The following is a 20,368-nucleotide window of genomic DNA, read 5'->3' as shown; positions in this document are numbered from 1 at the left end:
TTATTTGTATCTTCCTCAATAACAAAGAATTTCATGGACAGGTATTTGGCCTAGCAGTTAAGACATCTGCATCCCATGTCAGAGTACCTGAGTGGAGGCCAGGCTCCACTCAATTCCGGCTTCCTGCTAATGCATGCCATGGGAGGCAGCAGGTGATGGCTCAAGTAGTTAGGTTCCTGCCACCCACACGCAAGATCAGGATTGAATTCCTGGTTCCCAGCTTCAGACTGTCCCAGTCCCAGGTGTTACAGGCATTTGGGGAGTAAACCAGGAGATGATAGATCACTCTCTCTCTCTCTGAGTTTTTTCTCCATCTTTCAAATAAATTAAATAATTTCACTTTCTCTTTTAAATAATTTCACTTTCTGCTGGGATATATTTTCTTCACTTAAATTCAATAATCTTAAACTTACTGCGAAAAAGGTTCGAAGTATAATATTATAATCTAGCTTGTGATAAAAAAGCATCAATAGCTGTCTCCAGGGAGATGAATTTTGGGAGTGACTTTTCACTACATTTTGTGTTTTCTTATACCTTTTAAAGTTGATGCCATTTGACAGTATTACCTAATTTTGTCATACTTAACATATTAAAAATTAAGTAAAATGTACTGGATTGGTTTGTTTTCCTTAGGTGAACTTTTGATTTTTTTTTTTTTTTTTTTTTTTTGACAGGCAGAGTGGACAGTGAGAGAGAGACAGAGAGAAAGGTCTTCCTTTTGCCGTTGGTTCACCCTCCAATGGCCGCCGCAGTAGCACGCTGCGTCCGGCACACCGTGCTGATCCGATGGCAGGAGCCAGGTGCTTCTCCTGGTCTCCCATGGGGTGCAGGGCCCAAGCACTTGGGCCATCCTCCACTGCACTCCCTGGCCACAGCAGATAGCTGGCCTAGAAGAGGGGCAACCGGGACAGGATCGGTGCCCCGACCGAGACTACAACCCGGTGTGCCGGCGCCGCAAGGCGGAGGATTAGCCTAGTGAGCCGCGGCGCCGGCCCAAACTTTTGATTTTTTAATAAAAGGGAATTTATATTTCTTTCTTAAATAAGAAACAAATACTATTTTTTAGAAAGCTACTGACAGCCCACCCTTGTGCTATGCTTTCCACCAGGTTCAGATCACAGCCACTGGTAGGTTGCTCTCTCCCACAGCATCACAGTGCATGGAGTCAAGCTTGCAATTGGAATTTGGGACCACTGGTCCAGGGCACTTCTGAAGCAGCTCTGAGCAGCCTTGAAAGCCGCGAGCTCAAATGGCTTCATGCTGCCCCATCCTGAAAATCAGAGTTTATGAGACTAAAAGGCTGAAAGGAACCATAAAGAATTTCTAAGTATTTATCAAGTTTCTGGAACAAAGTAGGAAATCCGAGGGTGAACCAGAATGAAAACAAACTGCCCTTAGCATTTCTGAGAGCTAACTAGTGACATTTTTGTAAAACAGAGATATTCAGAGGGAATTCCTATTTAATGTGTTCAACAACAAAATGGTTAAAAGGACAATTCTCAGCTATGTTTAAAAAAAAAAGTTAGTTGAATGAGAGGGGGAAATGGAGAAGATCTAAAGACTAAGAACTGAGAGTTTTAAAATGTGACAATCGTGTGACACTGGCCTAGTCATTTTACCTTTCTGGTTCTTAAGTTTCTCAACCAAAAAAGAAAGAAAATGAAGGAACTAGAATAAGGGTGTCTAGTTTTTCCTTCAATTTTGAAAGTTGTATAATCCCATTCTATGTCTAAATCCATGGGAACAGAGATAAGGTCATAACTTACATAGAGTCACACACAAAAATACCTAAGAGTGAGTAGTTAACCTTGGCCCAGTGCCACACTGCAGAGGGCTTAATCCTCAGGAATAGCAAAGGATGTTCCCAAACATCACTTATGGAGCTCATCTCTACTTCACAGGGAAGGAGAAATGACAGCAACAATCAAAATGTTTAACAACAGTGCCGGCACACCGGGTTCTAGTCCCGGTCGGGGCACCGATCCTGTCCCGGTTGCCCCTCTTCCAGGCCAGCTCTCTGCTGTGGCCAGGGAGTGCAGTGGAGGATGGCCCAAGTGCTTGGGCCCTGCACCCCATGGGAGACCAGGAGAAGCACCTGGCTCCTGCCATCGGAACAGCGCGGTGCGCCGGCCGCAGCGCGCCTACCGTGGCGGCCATTGGAGGGTGAACCGACGGCAAAAAGGAAGACCTTTCTCTCTGTCTCCCTCTACTGTCCACTCTGCCTGTCCAAAAAAAAAAAAAAAATGTTTAACAACAGAGGCTACTGAGTTACTTATCTTAGTTTTTTTAAACTGGAATATTACTTAGCTATGTGAAGCCATGCTTGAAAGAGTACTTATGATGTGCAAAACTGTCAATACTATCTACAGCCATCGAAAAAGACTGAAAGTATAACCATCACAGCAGCAGACTTGTAAGTGATTTCAGTTTTCTTCTTTATACTTTTCTATATTGTCCACATTTTCAAAAATGTATGAGTACTTTATTTACAATTTAATATGTTTTGAATTAATACTTGTGTTTTTGTAAGTAGGTATTTTTAAAAATGTATTTTAAAGGTGGAGAGAATAAGAGAGCATGAGAGAGATCTTCCATCCTCTGATTCACTTCCCAAATTACAATAGCTGGGGCTGGGCCAGGTGGAAACCAAGAGCCAGAAACTCCATCAAGGTTTCTCATGTGGCTAGCAAGAACGGAAGTATCTGAGCTACCACCTGCTGCCTCCCAGGATGCACATTAGCAGGAAACTTGATCAGAATCAGAGGCAGGACTCGACCCACAAAGGCGGACCCAGATCCCAGGCAGATAGTGAGATGCAACCGTCCCAAGCTGCAGCTATATCCCATCCTGTCACAATGCCTGCCCCTTGAATTAGCACTTAATTGGACATTAATATTTGACCGAACCAACAACTTTTCTAGGCATTATTATGAGTAATATTTCTATTTTAACTCTGAGGTTCTAGTCAGAGTTCCCCCCCAGAGAAATCAGACCTTTAAATGACTTATCCAGTGCTCAAGGCCATTAGGGCAGGGTGGATATCGTCCAGACTGCTCTCTCTTTCAGGGGAACTGACTCTTGCTTATATCCAGCAATTCCTCCTTGTAGAGACTCAGGGAGGGATGTGGCTCCTGGAATGGAGTGCTGGCAAGCACCTGCACCCATTCACCCAGCCCATCAAGCACCCCTCCCCAGGAAGGGTGGGAGGGGAGACAAGTTCCATCACTCACCTGGATCAAACCTCACCACCAAGAGACAGAGGATCAAGGCAACCAGGAGGCTCTTTTTGAAGGGCAGACAAAAGAAGTAACTCATTGCAGAGTCCCAAAGCTGGTGAAGCAACATCAGTAGTGACTGGAACTTGTGGGAGAGAGAGCCTGCTCAGGGGACAAAGCAAAACTTCAGAGTAAGTCAGGAAAATCAGCTTCCCTGATTCGGAGCTTTGAGCTTTACAGTAAGAGCTGTAATGACAATGATTTTCTTGCATAAGTCATAAAGTGGTTCTAAAGGAAACTCAAAAAAATGTTTCCAGGATAGTCTACAACTCTACACTACCACCACTTTGGGAGAGAACTTAGACAACTACTACTCAGCTGGGCAAACCTGGCATTTTGGCATCCCATACCCTCCTCTCCAAGAGGTGCAGTAGAGGCAGCCACTGGTCAGCCTTGAAGCCCACAACCTGCCTGCATAGCAATGATGTTATCTCAGCAAGTTCACCTCTTCAGCACACAAAGCAAAATACTCTGGGAGTGAACATTTGGTTCAGTGGTCAAGATTTCCATGTTCTATATCAAAGAGCCTGGGTTTAAGACTCCACTCCATGTTCAAAGTATAGTTATAGTCACCATTTGTATGCTCATTTTATTTGACAGGTAGAGAGACAGAGACATCTCTTGAGATGCCAACATCTCATTATCATCCCATCAGGAGTGCCTGAGTTCAAGTCCCAGCTCTACTCCTAATTCCAGCTTTCTGCTAATGTGCACCCTAGGAGGCAGCAGGTGATGGCTCAAGTACGTGGGTCCCTGCCACCCACCCTTGTGGGAGAGCAGGATGGAGTCCCAGGCTCCTGGCTTCAGCCTTGCCCAGCCTTAGCTACTGCAGACATTTGGGAGCCAATGGATGCAAGGTCTATGTCTACATCTATCTATGTCTGTCTCTGCCTTTGTCTCTCTCACAAGGCTGTTCTGCTTTTCAAATAAACAATAAATAAAATGACAAGTTTAAAAGAGAAAAATTTTAAGAGAAAAAATATTTCAGAAAACAGGGTCAGTCTCCTAATTAAGCTAAGAGTTCTCATATTTTTTAAATAAAAGAAGTTATTATAGGCTACCAAGAGATTAAAAAAAAAAAAGTGATCAGTGAGCAAAAACTCCCAGAAGAAAAACTTCAACTCAGCATAGAAACTCCCCACAAAACTGTCCATTGACACAGGAGAGTGAATTTTCTGCCCTTGGAAGTCACACAGGCTAATAAGCACTCAAGGAAAATAGCTAAAAGGACTCAAGGACCAGGGGAAGGGTCTAGGTAGAGGATCTTTAAAGTCCCTAACCCTGGTAACAAAAGAACCCCCACTCCTACTAGTTTAAGGATGCCTTGTATAACATTAGCTAGGCAGTTAGTATCAGGTCTACATAGTGGTTTCCCTACAGAATCCATTGTGTAAAACTCAAATGATCAGGGTTGGACATCAACCACTAGAGAAAACCCTAAAAAGCTCTTGTATGTGAAGGCAGGCAGGATATTGGGCAGGAAGACCCAAAGTTAAAGATAATTCTTATCTTCTAAGTCAAGTAACCAAATTATTTTATCTGTTTCTTATTTTCCTTTGGCTACTCCCAAGCGTGTCAGCATTTAAAGGAAGAATAATATCCCACCCAGGCCAGCATCATGGAAGCAAGAAAGCTAGTAAAGTCTAAAGAGAGGACCCTAGAAAGGTAACTGATCAAACCCCAATGGGAATGTGACTTCTGAAAAATAAGACCCAGGGAGCAGCGCTGTGGTGCAGCAAATTAAAGTCCCAGTCTGCAGTGCTTGCATCCCATATGGGCGCCAGTTTGATTCGAGTCCGGCTGCTCCATTTCTGATCCAGCTCTCTGCTATGGCCTGGGAAAGCAGTAAAGGATGACCCAAGCCCTTGGGCCCCTGCACCCTCATGGGGAAACCAGAGGAAGCTCCTGGCCCCTGGCTTCAGATCAACATAGCCCTAGCCATTGCTGCCAACTGGGGAGTGAAACAAGGGAAGGCCTTTCTCTCTCTCTCTCTATGCCTCTCTGTAACTCTGCCTTTCAAAGAAATAAATAAATCTTTAAAAAAAAAAAAAAAAGACCCAGCAATATTCTCCACATGAAGATTCTCCTTCCATTGCCAACTTCAGAGGGTCTGTAAGGTCTTTTCCTGTGATTCAGAAGTTATTCATACAAAGAATTGCTCCCAAGCTCCCAGGAGAGCCATGTTGGACACAGGTGCAGACAGAGCCCACAACTCCACTTTAAAGACAACACACAGGAATAATGTCCTACCTTCCTGGTTTAGCTCCTGGGTCTGCTGAGAGCCTGAGTGTTCCTGTGTCTGCTGCAGCCTCGCTGCATGAATGACGTGGAGTCCACCCAGCCGCTGCTCCTCATCAAAGGCTGTAGAGCCCGTCACTAGCTCCTCAGCCTCTGACAAGTGGCCCAGAGGCAGCAGCACTCGCTGCAGGTGAAGTTCTGCCAAGGCTCCATATTCTGGAAGGTCCTGATTACCAGGGTCTTGGAGCCAGGCACGGACCACATCCAGCATGGCTCCAGGCTCTTGCATTTTGCTGTATAAAAGAATGCTGCAACCCCAAATAATCCAACCCACCCCCCACAAAGAAAAGAGTCAGTTCTCCACAGTTGCTTCATTTCTCATAACTATTATGCTGATCCTACCCAATCTTTCCATGTCCTCCAGCCCTTTCCTACAGAATGCCGGCACTACTAGAATTGGGCGGGCAGGTATGTTGGGCACAGTGGTTAAGACACCACTTTGGGATACCTGTATCCTCTATCAGAGAACCTGGGTTCAAATCCCACCTCTGCTCCTGATTCCAACTAATGCACACCCTGGAAGGTGCATTCAAATACTTGAATCCTTGCCATCCTCATGGGAGAGCTAGATTGAATTCCCAGCTTCTAGTTTTGGCCAGGCCCAATTCACACTCCTGTGAGCATTTGGGAAGTAAAGATGGGAGATATCTCTGCATCTCTACCTTTCTCGGTCTGCCTTTCAAATAAATAAAATAAAATAATTTAAAAAAATAAGCAAGAATTCCTAGAAAGTAGCAGGCAGGTTCTCAGCTTTGTCCATTTCTTTCCTCCCACTTCTCTCCCATCCTGTGTCCCCTGTTCTCTACCCCACTCCTAAACTCCTCCTCCCTCATCCCTTACTGCTGTTTTGGGGTCTGAAAAAAGGGGGTCGGGGGGAAGAGAAGAAATGATTAGATTTGTAGGAAAGTGGTAGGGAAGGGGAAAAAGGAGATACTAGATCCTAATTCAGGAGAGGACATGAAATCTTCAGGACTGAGACTATACAATCAAGAGGAACATACCACAGCTCCAGGACTTTGGGAGGTAGCTTTTCAGGGACCTTGTAGTACTGAAGGACCCAGGAGAGGACTTCCTGCCACCGGTCCATTTCTGCCAGCGCCTGGATCCCCACAACACACAGGGAGCATTTCACCTCCAAGGAGCTGTCAGCAGAAAGACCCATTTGTTTAGAAGGGATTCCCCTCCATTTCCATGCCCGCCTACACCCCAGGACTGCTCTTCTCTACTTTCTACCTCAACAGTTATCAACCTCTAACCTCCCCATCAGTATTCTACTGGGCCCTACATTCAGTCTCATGGGCTGCCCTTTCACCTGGGAGCTGAAAGTTCCTGTAAACTTTTGGCGTAAATCAGCTGTTGGCAAATACATATCCTGGTATCCAGGTAAAATCAGGAATAAATGAATGGGAAGGATAAGAGGGGCTGGGAGGTGGGGGGAGAAACTTCAGCACAGGTATGTGGATGTAAGTAGGTAGAGCACCAAGTAAATAACAATATACTCCTGCTTTCCACATTTAAAAAAGGAGAAATGTTGGGGGGATAGTGAGGACTCACAGGGTATTAGTAATACTTTGTTTTTTGTTTGAATGTTGAATATGAGTATGCTCAGAAGACAAAAACTCATCTGTACACTTATGTGCATTTCTTGGTATGTATACTATATTTCAATTTAAAAAGATTTTTAAAGAAAAAGGTGGAACTAAATGTTTAGTGAATAAAAGAGTTTCGAACAAGATTTCTGGCTAACTGTAAGTACAGGAACTCTAAAACTGGCCTTTCAGTATTGCCTCCAGACACCCAGAAGCAAAGCCTTTTGCATTTACTGCAATAAGCACCCGATCGCCACCTAAAAACACAGCCAGGCCTCCCTAGTTCATTCTTTGGGGTCAGCTTTGACTATTCTACCCATCATACCTCCCTGGTATGGCCTACTGCACCATTAAAATCCATGAGAAATGGTGCCCTGAACTGCCAGGTAAGGATGGAGGTATTAGGAGGAGCAATGCAGTACCAAGGCTTTCTCCAGATTCATAGTTCAAACCATAACTACTCCTTCCCTGACCCCCATTCCCCAAGGTCAAGAGCAAAAGGGGCAGCTGGGAGACGTTAACACTCATTCAACCTTCCTATCACGCCAGTCTACACTGCAACAAGGTGACAAGAACTGGTCGTGGGTTCCCACTAAACTGTAACACGCTTGATCGCTTCTTCATTGTGCAGTGCCTCAGCTTCCTCCTCTATAGAATGGACACAATATAAATACCCAGGTTCTCTGAAAGCGGCCACTCACAAAAGCGAGCTATGAGGCTCCTCGTGAGCAATCTGGAAAGGAAAGCTATGCCGCGACCTTGTTAAGTCCCTCCACAAAACGGCCCGGAAACGGACGGAACATAGCACGTACGTGCGGGCGGGCTCCTCAGCCAGACTTTCGCTGGCCAGGCTCAGCCACGCGCGTTCGCAGGTCGCCAGCGCCGCCCGAAAGTCCAGGTGCACCACTAGGAAGTCTGCTGCCTCCTCCAGCAGATCCACGGCGAGAGAACAGGCCGGGCCGGAGGGCACGGGCTCGCTGCTCCGCAGGAGCCCCCCGAGTCCTTTGAGGGGGGCTGCAGAGGCCGAAGAGTCGCTCTTCATAGCCTGCCTGGGCTCGGGGGCTGTCTCCTCAGACGCCAGAGTAACCCGCCTTTCCAAAGGCTCCAGGATGTCCCGAGGCGGCCTGGGAGAAAAGGGGAGTCCTCATATCCTTACCCACCACCCTCTCCTGGGTCGATTCCTACAGAACGAAAAGGAAGGGGCCATTTGTGAGGCAAAGGCTGGGCTCAAAAGCACCTGGCACCTCGGGAACCAGTTTTCACCTCAGGTTTACAGAATTACTACGTTCTCGGAATACCTGGCCCTAGCTGCTCCGGCCTCACGACATGTGCCCGAGCACCTGAGCTCCGAAGAGTGGCATTCCGTGCTTCTTTGTGCCAAGACTGCCTCACTGCGGGTACCGAGCACAGGGCGCGGCCATCTTCCGGCTCTCGCAGCCCGCGATAGCATTGCGGCTCCGGATGCGCGGAGGACGCTGGGATTTGTAGTTTCCGCCTCTCGGCTCAGTCGCTCTCTAAAAGCAGATGGGAGGATTTGGACTACAGCTCCCAGAATGCCACGCCGCAGAAACGGCCACGGTCCTAGGAGAAAACCTACCTGCCTGCCGGCTTTGGGAACGGGAAAGAGGGGCAGTCGAGCAGTTAACAAAACCGGAATTATATTGGGAAATGAAGAAGGCCGCTCAGTAACCGAGTGCAAGAACAAGCTGGACAGAAAGAAGTCCACTGATTGAGGTGGAGCTTCTAATTCTGAGCTTGTGTCAGGATGGCAGGCAGGACGTCGGGAGGGGAGACCAGGAAAGGCACGAAAACTCAAGGTTGCAGCTGGCTGCTTTTCCGAACTGTCTTCAGCACGATTCACACTTAGTTCTTGAAGGTTGTGATGCTGTGTTAAGCACTTTGCGTGCCATTTAATTCTTGAGTCTGTGAATTAAGGACAACTGTTACCTCATTTTACAGATGAGGCAATTGAGGCTTATCTAGTTGCCGTAGGAAGTAACCAAAAACACAGGTATGTGTTTTAAGTCATTATTTCTTCAGGGACAGAACAAGGTCAATACTTTCCATTCAGAGAGGATGCACAATCATGGTACAAGCAATTGTAAGTTTAACTCCTTGAGCCTTTGTTGTCTCATATAAAATAAGAAGAGATGATGAGCAACTGTACATTGAGTTCCAACATGAAATCCTTTCCAGAGAATATCACACACACTGAGCCCCACCCCATTTGTACATGCAATTAGGGCACCACCCCCTACACAAAGAAAGGGTCCGCTCCACTGGGGGCTCCCTCTTCTCACAGGCACATGGCTCTTTCTACCTTTTGCTTACAAAGGCAGTTTCTTATGGTTGATGTCTCTCATCACGGGGTCGCCGGCATCTGAACATGCACTCTTTTAACATAAATTCAGCTGTTATTCTTGAACTTGACCCTTGCTTCTGCTTTGAATTCTTATTTCACACAGGGGCAAGAATGTGGAATACAGCAATCAGGGAATGTATTCCAACAACAGCATCTGCATTTGACTTTGTTTTCTAACAGCAAGCCCAGAGCTGGGTCAAAGCCGAGAGAAGCTGTGATCACGTGCTCAGGCCTGGCCTCTGTCAGTGGGGTTCACTCTTCATGTGAAGAGCTCCCCGCTAAGCCCTTCTATCTCACCAGGCAATATTCACTCATCTGCAGCAAACTCCAGAGCAGGCGAGATTCCTAGAAAGTGTCGAGTCTGATGCTGAGATTGCCAACCTTTTGATCAGCTCTTACTCAGATTTGACATCAGATGATGAAGATCATTAATAATAAAATGATTACTGGACTTGCAAAAGAGAAAACTACCTCCGTTTCTCAGAAATGATTTCAGAAGTCTCTCCTGAAAAACTGGAGAGGTAGAAGAAGTGCCCAAAATAGGCCCAAGTGGGTCTTTGCAAGATGAGACCAACACAACCACCTCACTTAAAAGTGTCTGCTCCTGCAAAAGGCCCCTCCTCAATCCTGAAGAATTTTTTTTAAGATTTATTTTATTTATTTGAAAGAGTTACAGAGAGGGAGAGATCTTTTTTTAATAAAGATTTATTTATTTGAAAGTCAGAGTTACACAGAGAGGAGAGGCAGAGAAAGAGAAAGGTCTTCCATCTGATGCTTCACTCCCCAATTGGCCACAACAGCCGGAGCTGCACCAATCCAGGAGCCAGGAGCCAGGAACTTCCTCCAGGTCTCCCACAGGGGTGCAGGGGCCCAAGGACTTGGGCCATCTTCTACTGCTTTCCCAGGCCATAGCAGAGAGCTGGACCAGAAGTGGAGCAACCGGGTCCCGAACCGGCACCCACATGGGATGCCAGTGCTTCAGGCCAGGGCATTAACCCCTGTGCCACAGCGCCGCCCCCCCCCCCCCTTTTTAAGATTTATTTAAGAATTTTTTAAAAGAGTTATTTGAACAGCAGAGCTATGGGGAGAGAGGGAGAGATACAGAGATCTTCCATCTGCTGGTTCTCACCCCAAATGGCTGCAACAGCCAGGACTGGACCAGGAACCAGAAACTCCATCTGGGTCTCCCAAATGAGTGGCAGGAGCCCAGGTACTTGGGCCATCATCCCTTGCCTCTCCAGGCAAATAGCAGGAAGCTAGATGGGAAACATAGTAGCCAGGACTTGAACCAGTGCTCCAATATGGGATACCAGCATTGCATGTGATTTCTTTTCTTTTTCTTTTTCTTTTTTTTTTTTTTTTTAGATTTATTTATCCATTTGAAATGGCAGAGTTACAGAGAGCCAGAAGCCAAGAGGGAGATAGGTCTCTAACTGCTGGTTCACTCTCCAGATAGTCACAACAGCCTGAGCCTCACCAATGCGAAGTAAGGAGCCAGGAGCTTCTTCCAGGTCTCCCATGCAGGTGCAGGGGCCCAAGGATTTGGGCCATCTTCCACTGCTTTCCCAGGCCATAGCAGAGGGCTGAACCAGAACTGGAGCAACCAAGATTTGAACTGGTGCCCATATGGATGCCAGCATTGCAGGCGGCGGTCTTACCAGCTACACCACAGCACGGGCCTTGCACGTGGCTTCTTAACCCACAGAAGCACCACATCCAACTTCCCTAAGCCAATTTCTTGCTATTTCAAATTCTTCCAGGAGATGGCAGCATAGCCTTAAAATATGCAACCCTGAGGAAAACAAATTTGTCTAGTGATGAGGGTAGCCAAACTGAGGTACAGACAATTCAGGCAGGAGGTGCTAGAAATTATATAAAGATATGATTGTGTTCCATTTGTACATTTCACCTCACTTAACTACCCAGGGCTTCACAGCGGTCTGTATGTAACCAGCTAGCCTTTAGCACAGGTTATCCTTGATTCCTGAACGCGTGGCTGCTGTGATGTAACACCACCTCCTCATGCCTGACTACCCAGGATTTCTCAAGCGAAGACAGCAAAATCCTGAGAAGAGGCAGATTCATTATACCTGAGGAAGTGAAACCAGGTGTTATATAAACACCTAAAACCACCTACCCTCCTCTCCTTTCTTCATCTTGGAGATAAACAAGGAGGGGAAACAATGACCATTCTCCTGGACCTGTGAAACCTAGCCCAGGCTGATAGTGTGTTTTTGTAACTATTCCATTTGGGAAAACTAACCAAGTACATGAGACGCCAGGAACCCCACTATGACTACCCTCAAGTCCCGACTCAAGCTCTGGAACTTGATTTTCTTCATTCTGTTTGGCAGAGTATTTGGAGAAGTTTTTTTGTTTGTTTGTTTTTGACAGCCAGAGTTAGAGAGAGAGAGACAGAGAGAAAGGTCTTCCTTTGCCGTTGGTTCACCCCCCAAATGGCTGCTACAGCCGGCGTGCTGCGCCAATCCGAAGCCAGCAGCCAGGAGCTTCCTCCTAGTCTCCCATGCAGGTGCAGGGCCCAAGCACTTGGGCCATCCTCCACTGCACTCCCGGGCCACAGCAGAGAGCTGGACTTTAAGATGAGCAACCGGGACAGAATCCGGCACCCCAACTGGGACTAGAACCCGGGGTGCCGGCGCTGCAGACAGAGGATTAGCCAAGTGAGCCACGGCTCCAGCCTGGAGAAGTTTTTTAATCTAAGGATGCAGATTTGCTCAGCCTGCTTTAGCCACTGAGGAGTTGAAGTTTCTAATTTTTTAAAATTTATATTTGTATTTACTTATTTGAGAGATAGAGAAAGAGGGAGAGAGAAAAAGCACGCTCCCATCCACTGGTTCACTTCCCAAATCCTCACAAATTCCAGGTCTGAGGCAGGCCAATGCCAGGAGCCAGAAGCTCAATCTGGATCTCCTACATTGGTGGCAGGGACTCAACTTCTTGAGCCATCATCTGCTGCCTCCCAGAGCGTGCATTCACAGGAGGCTGGAATCAGAAGCAGAGATTAGAATCAAATCCAGGCACTCCAATTATGGGATGTGGGCATCCCAAGCAATGTCTTAACCACCAGATCAAACGTTCACTCAAAGTCGATGTTTCAGTGCAGAAAGAACACTCAGCTAGAGGTCAAGAGACATTGGTTGGAATCCCGGTTCCTTCAAAGAGGAAGCCAGGTGGTCTCTAGGTAGTCACCAAACTTCTCTGTGCCCCAGTCAGATTCTTATTTCACCCCAAAAGTCTGTAATCTTGCTTTTTCTCAAAGGAATCCAAGCCTTGACTCTTCCAGGTAAAGGCCAGAGATGCTCAAGTCTGCATTCAGTCTGGACTGTCTTGCCCTCTCCATGCTGGGTCCACATTTTGGACCAATAAACAGCATCCATGACTGCCTTCTCAAACACATACCATACGGCTGGAGCCTCTCAGTCCAGGAATGTGTGTGGCAAAGCTCTGCGTACAGCAGGAGCACACTCTCTGTGGAACTTTGTCCAGAAGCAAGCTAAAGAAGTAAGCACTGGCCAGGTGGAGAGGATGGTCAAAGGGAGGGCCTCCCTTGCTCCAGACTTTGGTCAGTTAGATGGCATTTTTATGGCTATTATTAGAAAGCCTATACTTGAAATTCAGGGGAGAACTCAATGTTTCCTGACTGCTTCTCTCCATATAGACACAGCAGAACTCTGCTTCTGCAGCTAAGAAGTAACTGTCATAATCATAGTCCTAAGGAGTTCTTTGCAGAAATAGTAACAATGGGTCAGTTTACATGGTACAGTGTCAAGTGTGTGCTAAGTACTCTCCTGAGTGCTTTCCTGTTAACTCAGTTCAATTCCCAACAGCTCTATGACAAAGGTCCTAGTTTCATCCTTATTTTGTAAAAGAAGAAGCCAAGGTACAGAGAGGTGAAGTAGCTTGCTCAAGGTCACACAACCTGTGCACAACAAGGAAGGAGTTAAACCCAGGCACTTGGGCTCCAGAGTCTGTCTTTATAACGAGTACATAACACAGACTATAATTTGACTTGTATTATCTGAACTTGACAGTACACCTGTGAACAGGGTGCCATTACTGTTACTATTAGCATTATCCTTATTTATAGAAAAAGCTCAAAAACTCTGCCCAAGTGCCCAAGTTTGAAACATGTGGTTTCCATGGCAAAGCTGGGGCAATAACTGGAAGTTTTACATGAGATCCCCTGTTCAGGAGCCATTCTTCAAAGTGCTATCAATAGCTCTCCTTCATTTATCTTGTAGGCCAGATGGGGAGACCTTTCTCACCCATTCCAGGAGTCAGAAGATCCATTCAGAGAGGGCTGAACAAATCTTCATGATGCCAGACCAGTACTGGATACCCACTGGGGATGATTCATTTCTGCGTCTGTTGTGGAAGGGGTAAAGCTGCTCTCCCCTCCCTAGAGTCTTTCCTGATCCCACCTAACTGAAGCTAATCTCTCTTTCCTTCAAACTCCCAACTGTGCTTAGGTTTTTTTAATGCCTCTCTTGTGGGTCCTTCCAATTTCCATCTTTTCTTACAGTTATTTGTGTTGTGCTCCTATTCAGCTGTGCCCTTCTTGAGGACACGGATGAGCAGTTAATCATTTTAGGACCCCTATACTGTCTAGCACAGTGTAAAGCAACGGCCAAGCAATGTTCCAGACTCGCCCACCTGCTGAGCTGTTCTGAGTCAGTCTTCATGTTAAGGCACCCTTGCTGATGAGCATTGTGTAAAAAGATCGGGATTGGAAGCTGAGAAGACATGTGCTTTGCCCCTGGAAAAAGAGACACTTACAGGTATCCTCAGACACTGGGAGCTCCAGCCTGCCTTCTTGCCCATGTGTAATTTGCAATGTCCTTTCTAGAGTTTTCTTTCTTATATCCTAGGAAATAATCTAATAAACTCAATCATCCTGAGACATCGAATTTTAGAATTGGAAGAAGTCTTATCATACTATGGTCAAGGAAAATAAGACATTGGAGTAAGAATGACACCAGAAGGAACACTAAAAAAAATCAGTAGAGTAAGGAAAGAGGTGTCTGAGCATATTTTGTAACCAATGACATTGAGTTCATTTTGAAAGTAAAGGCTAGTCAGCCAAGCTCCAATCTACTTGGTTTGATAAAGACTTCCTTCTCTGCAAATCAATATGCTCAGGAAAAATTACCTTTCCTGAGACTCACACAGCACAACTCTCGGAAGTGGCAACCACATCGAGGCTGTGTGAATGGAGGCCCTGGAGTCGTGTGGTTTTACAACTCACGTAGGCCTGTTGTGTCAGGCCCTATTTGTTCTTGCTCCACAGTAACACAGGCTTTTTTTTTTTTAAATGTTTATTTATTTTTCATCTACTTGAAAGGCAAGAAACAGAGAGAAAGAGAGATAGAAATCTCCAGGTGGTTCACTTCCCACATGGAGCCAGGAACAGCGTCCAGGCCTTCCATCTGAGTGGCAGGGCCTAAGAACTCCAGCCATCTCATGTTGCCTCCCAGAACACATTAGCAAGAAGCTGTGCTGGAAGTAGAGGAGCTGGGACTCAAATAGGCACTCTGAAATTGGATAGACATCCCAAGCTGCCACATAACACAGCCTTTGATGGCACTCTGAAATAGGATACGGACATCCCAAGCTGTCCCATAACACAGCCTTTGATGCTGAAGTTCAAATACCACCAGGACTTTCTGGGGACAGTCTCTGTTGGTGGTGGTGCCAGCAGCAAAGAGCCCGCCCATTCCCCCAGCCTTGTCTCTTGTCGTCATTGGGGATGGGCTGCATGTGCAGACCTGCCTGTGGGAATTGTTTGGGAAGATTATCATGAATGATAAGGCATCCTGCCACCGTCTTTGCCATTTTGTGTGTTGCTGGGAAGTATGTTTATCCTTTGTGCATCTGGGTCTGAAACGCAGTGGGATAGTGGAAGTCTATTACAGTAAGGTGACCTCACCCTTCCCCTAATCCCTCAGGACAAAAGGTGGTTACCTGGGTCGCATGAATGACTGGGCGAGTTCACAGTCCTCTTCTCTGACAGCCAGAGTCTGAGGGATCAGAAAGAATAGAGGCGGAAAAACAGGAATCACATGTTACCATAGCAAACAAAGAAAACTGTGTGCACAGAGCCTGTGACTTTAGTATACAAAACACAGATGAAAAGGTAGCCCCTCGTCCCTTTCCAGAGCCACCGTGGACCCCATGTTGCCCTCTGACTTCTCCTCACAGGCATATATCATGATTTTCACAAACTGCTTCTTATTTATTCCAGAAATCCCATTTCCCATATCTAAGAAACATTCCATGGAGTTAAAGTCTCATAAATTTTCCCAGTGTTTTACAACTTAAGATCTGATTGCTCAGTATCTGCAGTCTTTTTTTTTTTTTTTTTTTTTTTTTGCTTTTGTTAAAATGATACATTCTCCAGCACTCTGGCCTCAGAATCAGCCCTTAGGGCATTCGGATCCGGATGAAAAGCCCATGAGAGTATTTCAGGCATGGAAAGCCAAGACACTCTGGCCAAAAAAAAAAAAAAAAAAAAAAAATGACCTAAACGAAAGATCTCCACGAGTGAGATCCCAGTGGAAAGAACGGGTCATCAAAGAAGGAGGTACCTTTCTCTGAAGGGAGGAGAGAACTTCCACTTTGACTATGACCTTGTCTAAATGATAAGAGTCGGTGAACTCAAAAGACTTCCATAGCCTTGGCAACTCATGACTGGAGCCTAGGGAAATTTCAGAGGCCATAAACAAGAGTGTCAAATTGTTAAGTCAACAACAGGAGTCACTGTGCACTTACTCCTCATGTAGGATCTCGGTCCTTAATGTGCTATACATTGTGATTTAATGCTATAACTAGTACCCAAACAGTATTTTTCACTTTGTGTTTCTATGTGGGTGCAAACTGTTGAAATCTTTACTTAATATATACTAAACTGATCTTCTGTATATAAGAGAAATGAAAATGAATCTCAATGTGAATGGAAGGGGAGAAGGAGCGAGAAAGGGGAGGGTTGCGGGTGGGAGGGAAGTTATGGGGGGGAAGCCATAGTAATCCATAAGCTGTACTTTTGAAATTTATATTCATTAAATAAAAGTTTTTTTAAAAAATGATACATTCTCAGCCGGTGCCGCGGCTCAATAGGCTAATCCTCCACCTGCGGCGCCAGCACACCAGGTGCTAGTCCCGGTTGGGGCGCCGGATTCTGCCCCGGTTGCCCCTCTTCCAGGCCAGCTCTCTGCTGTGGCCCAGGAGTGCAGTGGAGGATGGCCCAAGTCCTTGAGCCCTGCACCCTCATGGGCGACCAGGAGAAACACCTGGCTCCTGGCTTCGGATCAGTGCGGTGCACTGGCCACAGCGGCCATTGGAGGATGAACCAACAGTAAAAGGAAGACCTTTCTTTCTGTCTCTCTCACTGTCCACTCTGCCTGTCAAAAAAAAAAAAAATACATTCTCAAAGGAAAAATAATATAAAGACAAAAAAAGTACTAAAAAAAAAAAAAAGGAATCATCTGAAGTCCCACCATCCATAAAGGGCGACTTTTCACATGTTGATGAATATCCTTCGTAGCATGTATGTGTTATCAGTTAAGACTGTGTGGCCCTGTCACTTCTCACTCACAGTGTGCAGCAGGAATCTTGTTTATTCTTTTGTTATTACCCACTACCTAAACAAGAAACAAACAAACAAACAAAATCTTTCTTACTGTTGGTATTACCCACTACTTGCCTAAACAAGAAATAAAAATCCTACTGTTACTAACAGTTCACATATTCACAGTTCTTTGTAACCAAAAAGCCACTTTACATCTCTGTCCCTATCTTATTCCACAGCTGGCAAAACTCTGGGACCTCATTGTGCCTTTAATTCTAATCACCCAAAAGCAAAGCATGGTGCTTTACAATGGAAAAAGCACATTTACACTTTTTATTTGATCATCACAGAGTAAGACGATCAGGGCTGAGATACATACTAGTAAACTGCAATGATAACAGTAAAAATAGTCATCACTACTTGTATTGAGAAATTCCTGTGTGCCAGGCTCTGTGTTAGAGCCATGACATGCGCTGTCTCACTTAATCTTCATGACTGTCAGCTTAAAGATAATATTACAGAGTCTGTCTCTCTTGGAGCTCCCCTCTTGGCTGCTGCCGTGGAAGGTTTCTGGCTTAAATAAATCTTTGAGGGGGAGAGAGAGAGAGAGAATATTACTGAGGCATACAGTTTAAGTAATCTGATCAAATTTCCAGGGCTGATCCAAGTGGAATTCTAACCACTTTAAAGTCCCTACATTAACTACTGCGTTATGCTGCCTCTTATCACAACTAGTCTTTGTGAGGCGCTTTACAAAGCACTCTAACATGCATTGTTAGCTCCATTTTATAGAAGAGGAAATCAAGGCAAGAGAGATTCAGTGATTTGCCTCAAGTCTCAGAGTCAGGATTTAAGTCCATTTTGATTCTACCTCTGTTGCTGTTTTCACTACATTGCATCAGTCTCATTTCTCTAACTAAAGGTGCTGGGCACCAAAACCACTTCTTTCAAGTCCACAGAAAGAGGAGTTCTCATTAGGTTCTTTCAAAAATCCTCCTGCTGTAGTGAAATCTCTGTTCCTTCTTCAGCAGGAACCAAGGCCAGCCCCTTCCATGGAGCCTGAGCTCTTTGTCCTATCATGCACGAGGTGAGAAGGTGCAGTTTGTGAAGCTCTAAATCATCCCTCTCTTGCACTTCTGGCACAGAGCAAAGTTGGTCTGTCTCATTTCTATTTTTTCAGAGCTTAATTATTCTTGAGGATACGAAACTAGAGATGATGAAACAGAATAGAATGGGGTGCAAGAAAACCATTTAAACAGAGTGGGTGGAAGGTATACACAAGGAATTAAATATCATCTTTTGACATATAGGCAGAGTTGGTTTAAGGAGGCAATTAGGTAATCAAAATTGGTATTTTCCCCTTTAAAGATAACAATTTTTATTTATAAACTACACCTTGCTGGAATGAGCTCAAAGCACTTAATGTGTGCTTGCTAATTACCCCACCCAACAAACAATGTGCCAGGTAGGAAAAGAGAGATATAATTATTCCCATTTTACAGGTTGGGAAGCTGAGCCTTGGAAGAGTGGTGCCTTGCCCAAAACCAGCTCTCACGGATCTGAAAATAGAAGGCAAGCCTTCCTAATAGCACCCTCCAGCTCACTGTGTACAAGCTTCCTATTTTCAGATGCTCTCCTGAGAAAGGACAGCTCACTTATGGCCAGAAAAAAGCAGCTGGGAACTACAGCTCCCAGCAGACAGCGAGAGAATACTAAGCTGCGCCTCAAGTGCCCATTCCAGATTCCCAAATATGGAGAAGGACTGGGTTTTGGAAAAGGAACAGAATGCCTTACCCTTGAGAGAGAGACACACACACAGAGGGAGGGAGAGGATGAGGTAAGTTCGGGATATTTAACTCTATCACCAGAACGTCCACCCAAGTCTGAAATGTAGCAGCCAAAGTGACAATCTTTTCATAAATCTTTCTAGAATATCTCACTCTTTTAAGTCCAGCACTTAGTTCAGCAGACCCAGGCAAAAGCAGTCTGGCAGCTGCAATTCCAGGAAGTCAGAGACCCTGCGTGTGAATCTGAGCAGCCTAGAATGCGATGGTGGCCATGCTGGGAAAGGAATCCCCGTGAAGAACTGCTCTGTGGCAGGAGCAGCACACATTCCAGAGGCGGGGGCTGTGGCCAGCCCAACCAGGGGACCAGCAGTTCTGCAAGCACAGGGGTTGCTCTTCTCCTTCCTGGAGCTGCTGAGCCCTCCTGGTGGCAAAGGCATGCAAGGACTCCTTCCACCAGTTCTATCTTTATTGTTGTCCACAAGCATTGCTTACAGCACCTGCTGAAAGCGCTGGGCTAGATGCTGAGGGAGAGGCAAACCGCAAGACCTGATCTTACCTTCAGGAGGCTTCCCACTGCGGGAGAGGATGCAAAAGGAAAGATGGTGCAACGCAAGGGAAAACAGTGCACTGTTTTTACTTCTTATTCAATATTCACCTACTGATCACCCACCATGTGCCAGGCACTTCTCTAAGCCACTTGGAACACAACAATGAACGCAACAAAAGGAAAAGCTTCTGCCTTTATAGATTTTGTTTTCTGGTAACCCTGATGTCTGGGGAGAACAACAGAGGTCAGAACCAGCCAGCCCAGAGTCTTGAGAGGCCAATGCAGAGGAAGGAGGGTGAGTGTGTGTAAGGATTGTGGGAGGCAAGTCAGTGAGCTAGGCAGGGTCAAGTCACACGGGGCCTTATAAGGACAAGAAGAATGAATGTCATCCCAGTTGTGAGGGGAAGCCCTCGTTTCCAGGCAGTGGTCTGATGCAATCTGTGCAGTCTGAGGGGAGCAGTACAGAGGAGAGGTATCCAGCAGCTGGGATGGGCAAGGAAAGCTTCTCAGCAGAATGCGATGGACCTGGCAGCGTTTCTCTGCTCAGATCAAGATTCTGCTGTAGAGAGAGGGTACTCAGGTCCGAGGAACTCTGAAAGCAAGTGTGGAGTCGGGATGGTGTGTGGCACACTCAGACCATCAATCTGCCCCTAGATGTGGCCAGCAGTTGGGGAGCAGGAGATGGGGGGGTTGGACAGAGTAGATAGGGATGATTACGAAGGCCTCTGTGTTAGAAGGCCCCGAATCTCAGAGAGTGGGGAAACTCGGATACACAGAGGCACGGTTCACAGATGTCAACGTGCAGTCTGAGAACCTGCTCTCACCAAGAGGCCAACATTTTCACCTAAGGGATTTATTTCTTTGAAGGCTGTTAAGCCCCACAATGAAACCAAGACAACTGAGTTGCACAACTCCATGGAGCACC

The 20,368-nt window shown here is 46.0% G+C and overlaps 1 protein-coding gene across 3 annotated transcripts in view; it reads right to left on the bottom strand.

The window, feature by feature from the left end:
- The window catches only part of PEX26 (peroxisomal biogenesis factor 26), a 55,184-nt gene extending 46,587 nt beyond the window's left edge, over positions 1-8,597 (bottom strand). For 2 of the 3 annotated variants that reach the window (XM_062194474.1, XM_062194472.1), the window contains exons 1-5: positions 8,461-8,597; positions 7,975-8,286; positions 6,575-6,715; positions 5,526-5,821; positions 3,231-3,377 (exon numbers count right to left, since the gene is read on the bottom strand). In XM_062194474.1, the coding sequence (XP_062050458.1) occupies positions 3,231-3,377; positions 5,526-5,821; positions 6,575-6,715; positions 7,975-8,204 (814 nt within the window). In that variant the 5' untranslated portion in view covers positions 8,205-8,286; positions 8,461-8,597. Of the gene's footprint in view, positions 1-3,230; positions 3,378-5,525; positions 5,822-6,574; positions 6,716-7,974; positions 8,344-8,460 lie in introns of all 3 variants that reach the window. The other variant, XM_062194473.1, reaches the window with a different exon arrangement.
- Positions 8,598-20,368: the final 11,771 nt, after the last annotated feature.

The sequence above is a fragment of the Lepus europaeus genome, chromosome 6 (assembly GCF_033115175.1).
Source record: "Lepus europaeus isolate LE1 chromosome 6, mLepTim1.pri, whole genome shotgun sequence".
Lineage (NCBI taxonomy): Eukaryota > Metazoa > Chordata > Mammalia > Lagomorpha > Leporidae > Lepus > Lepus europaeus.
The sequence above is the reverse complement of the archived record's forward strand: the minus strand, read 5'-3'. Positions and strand labels throughout refer to the sequence as shown.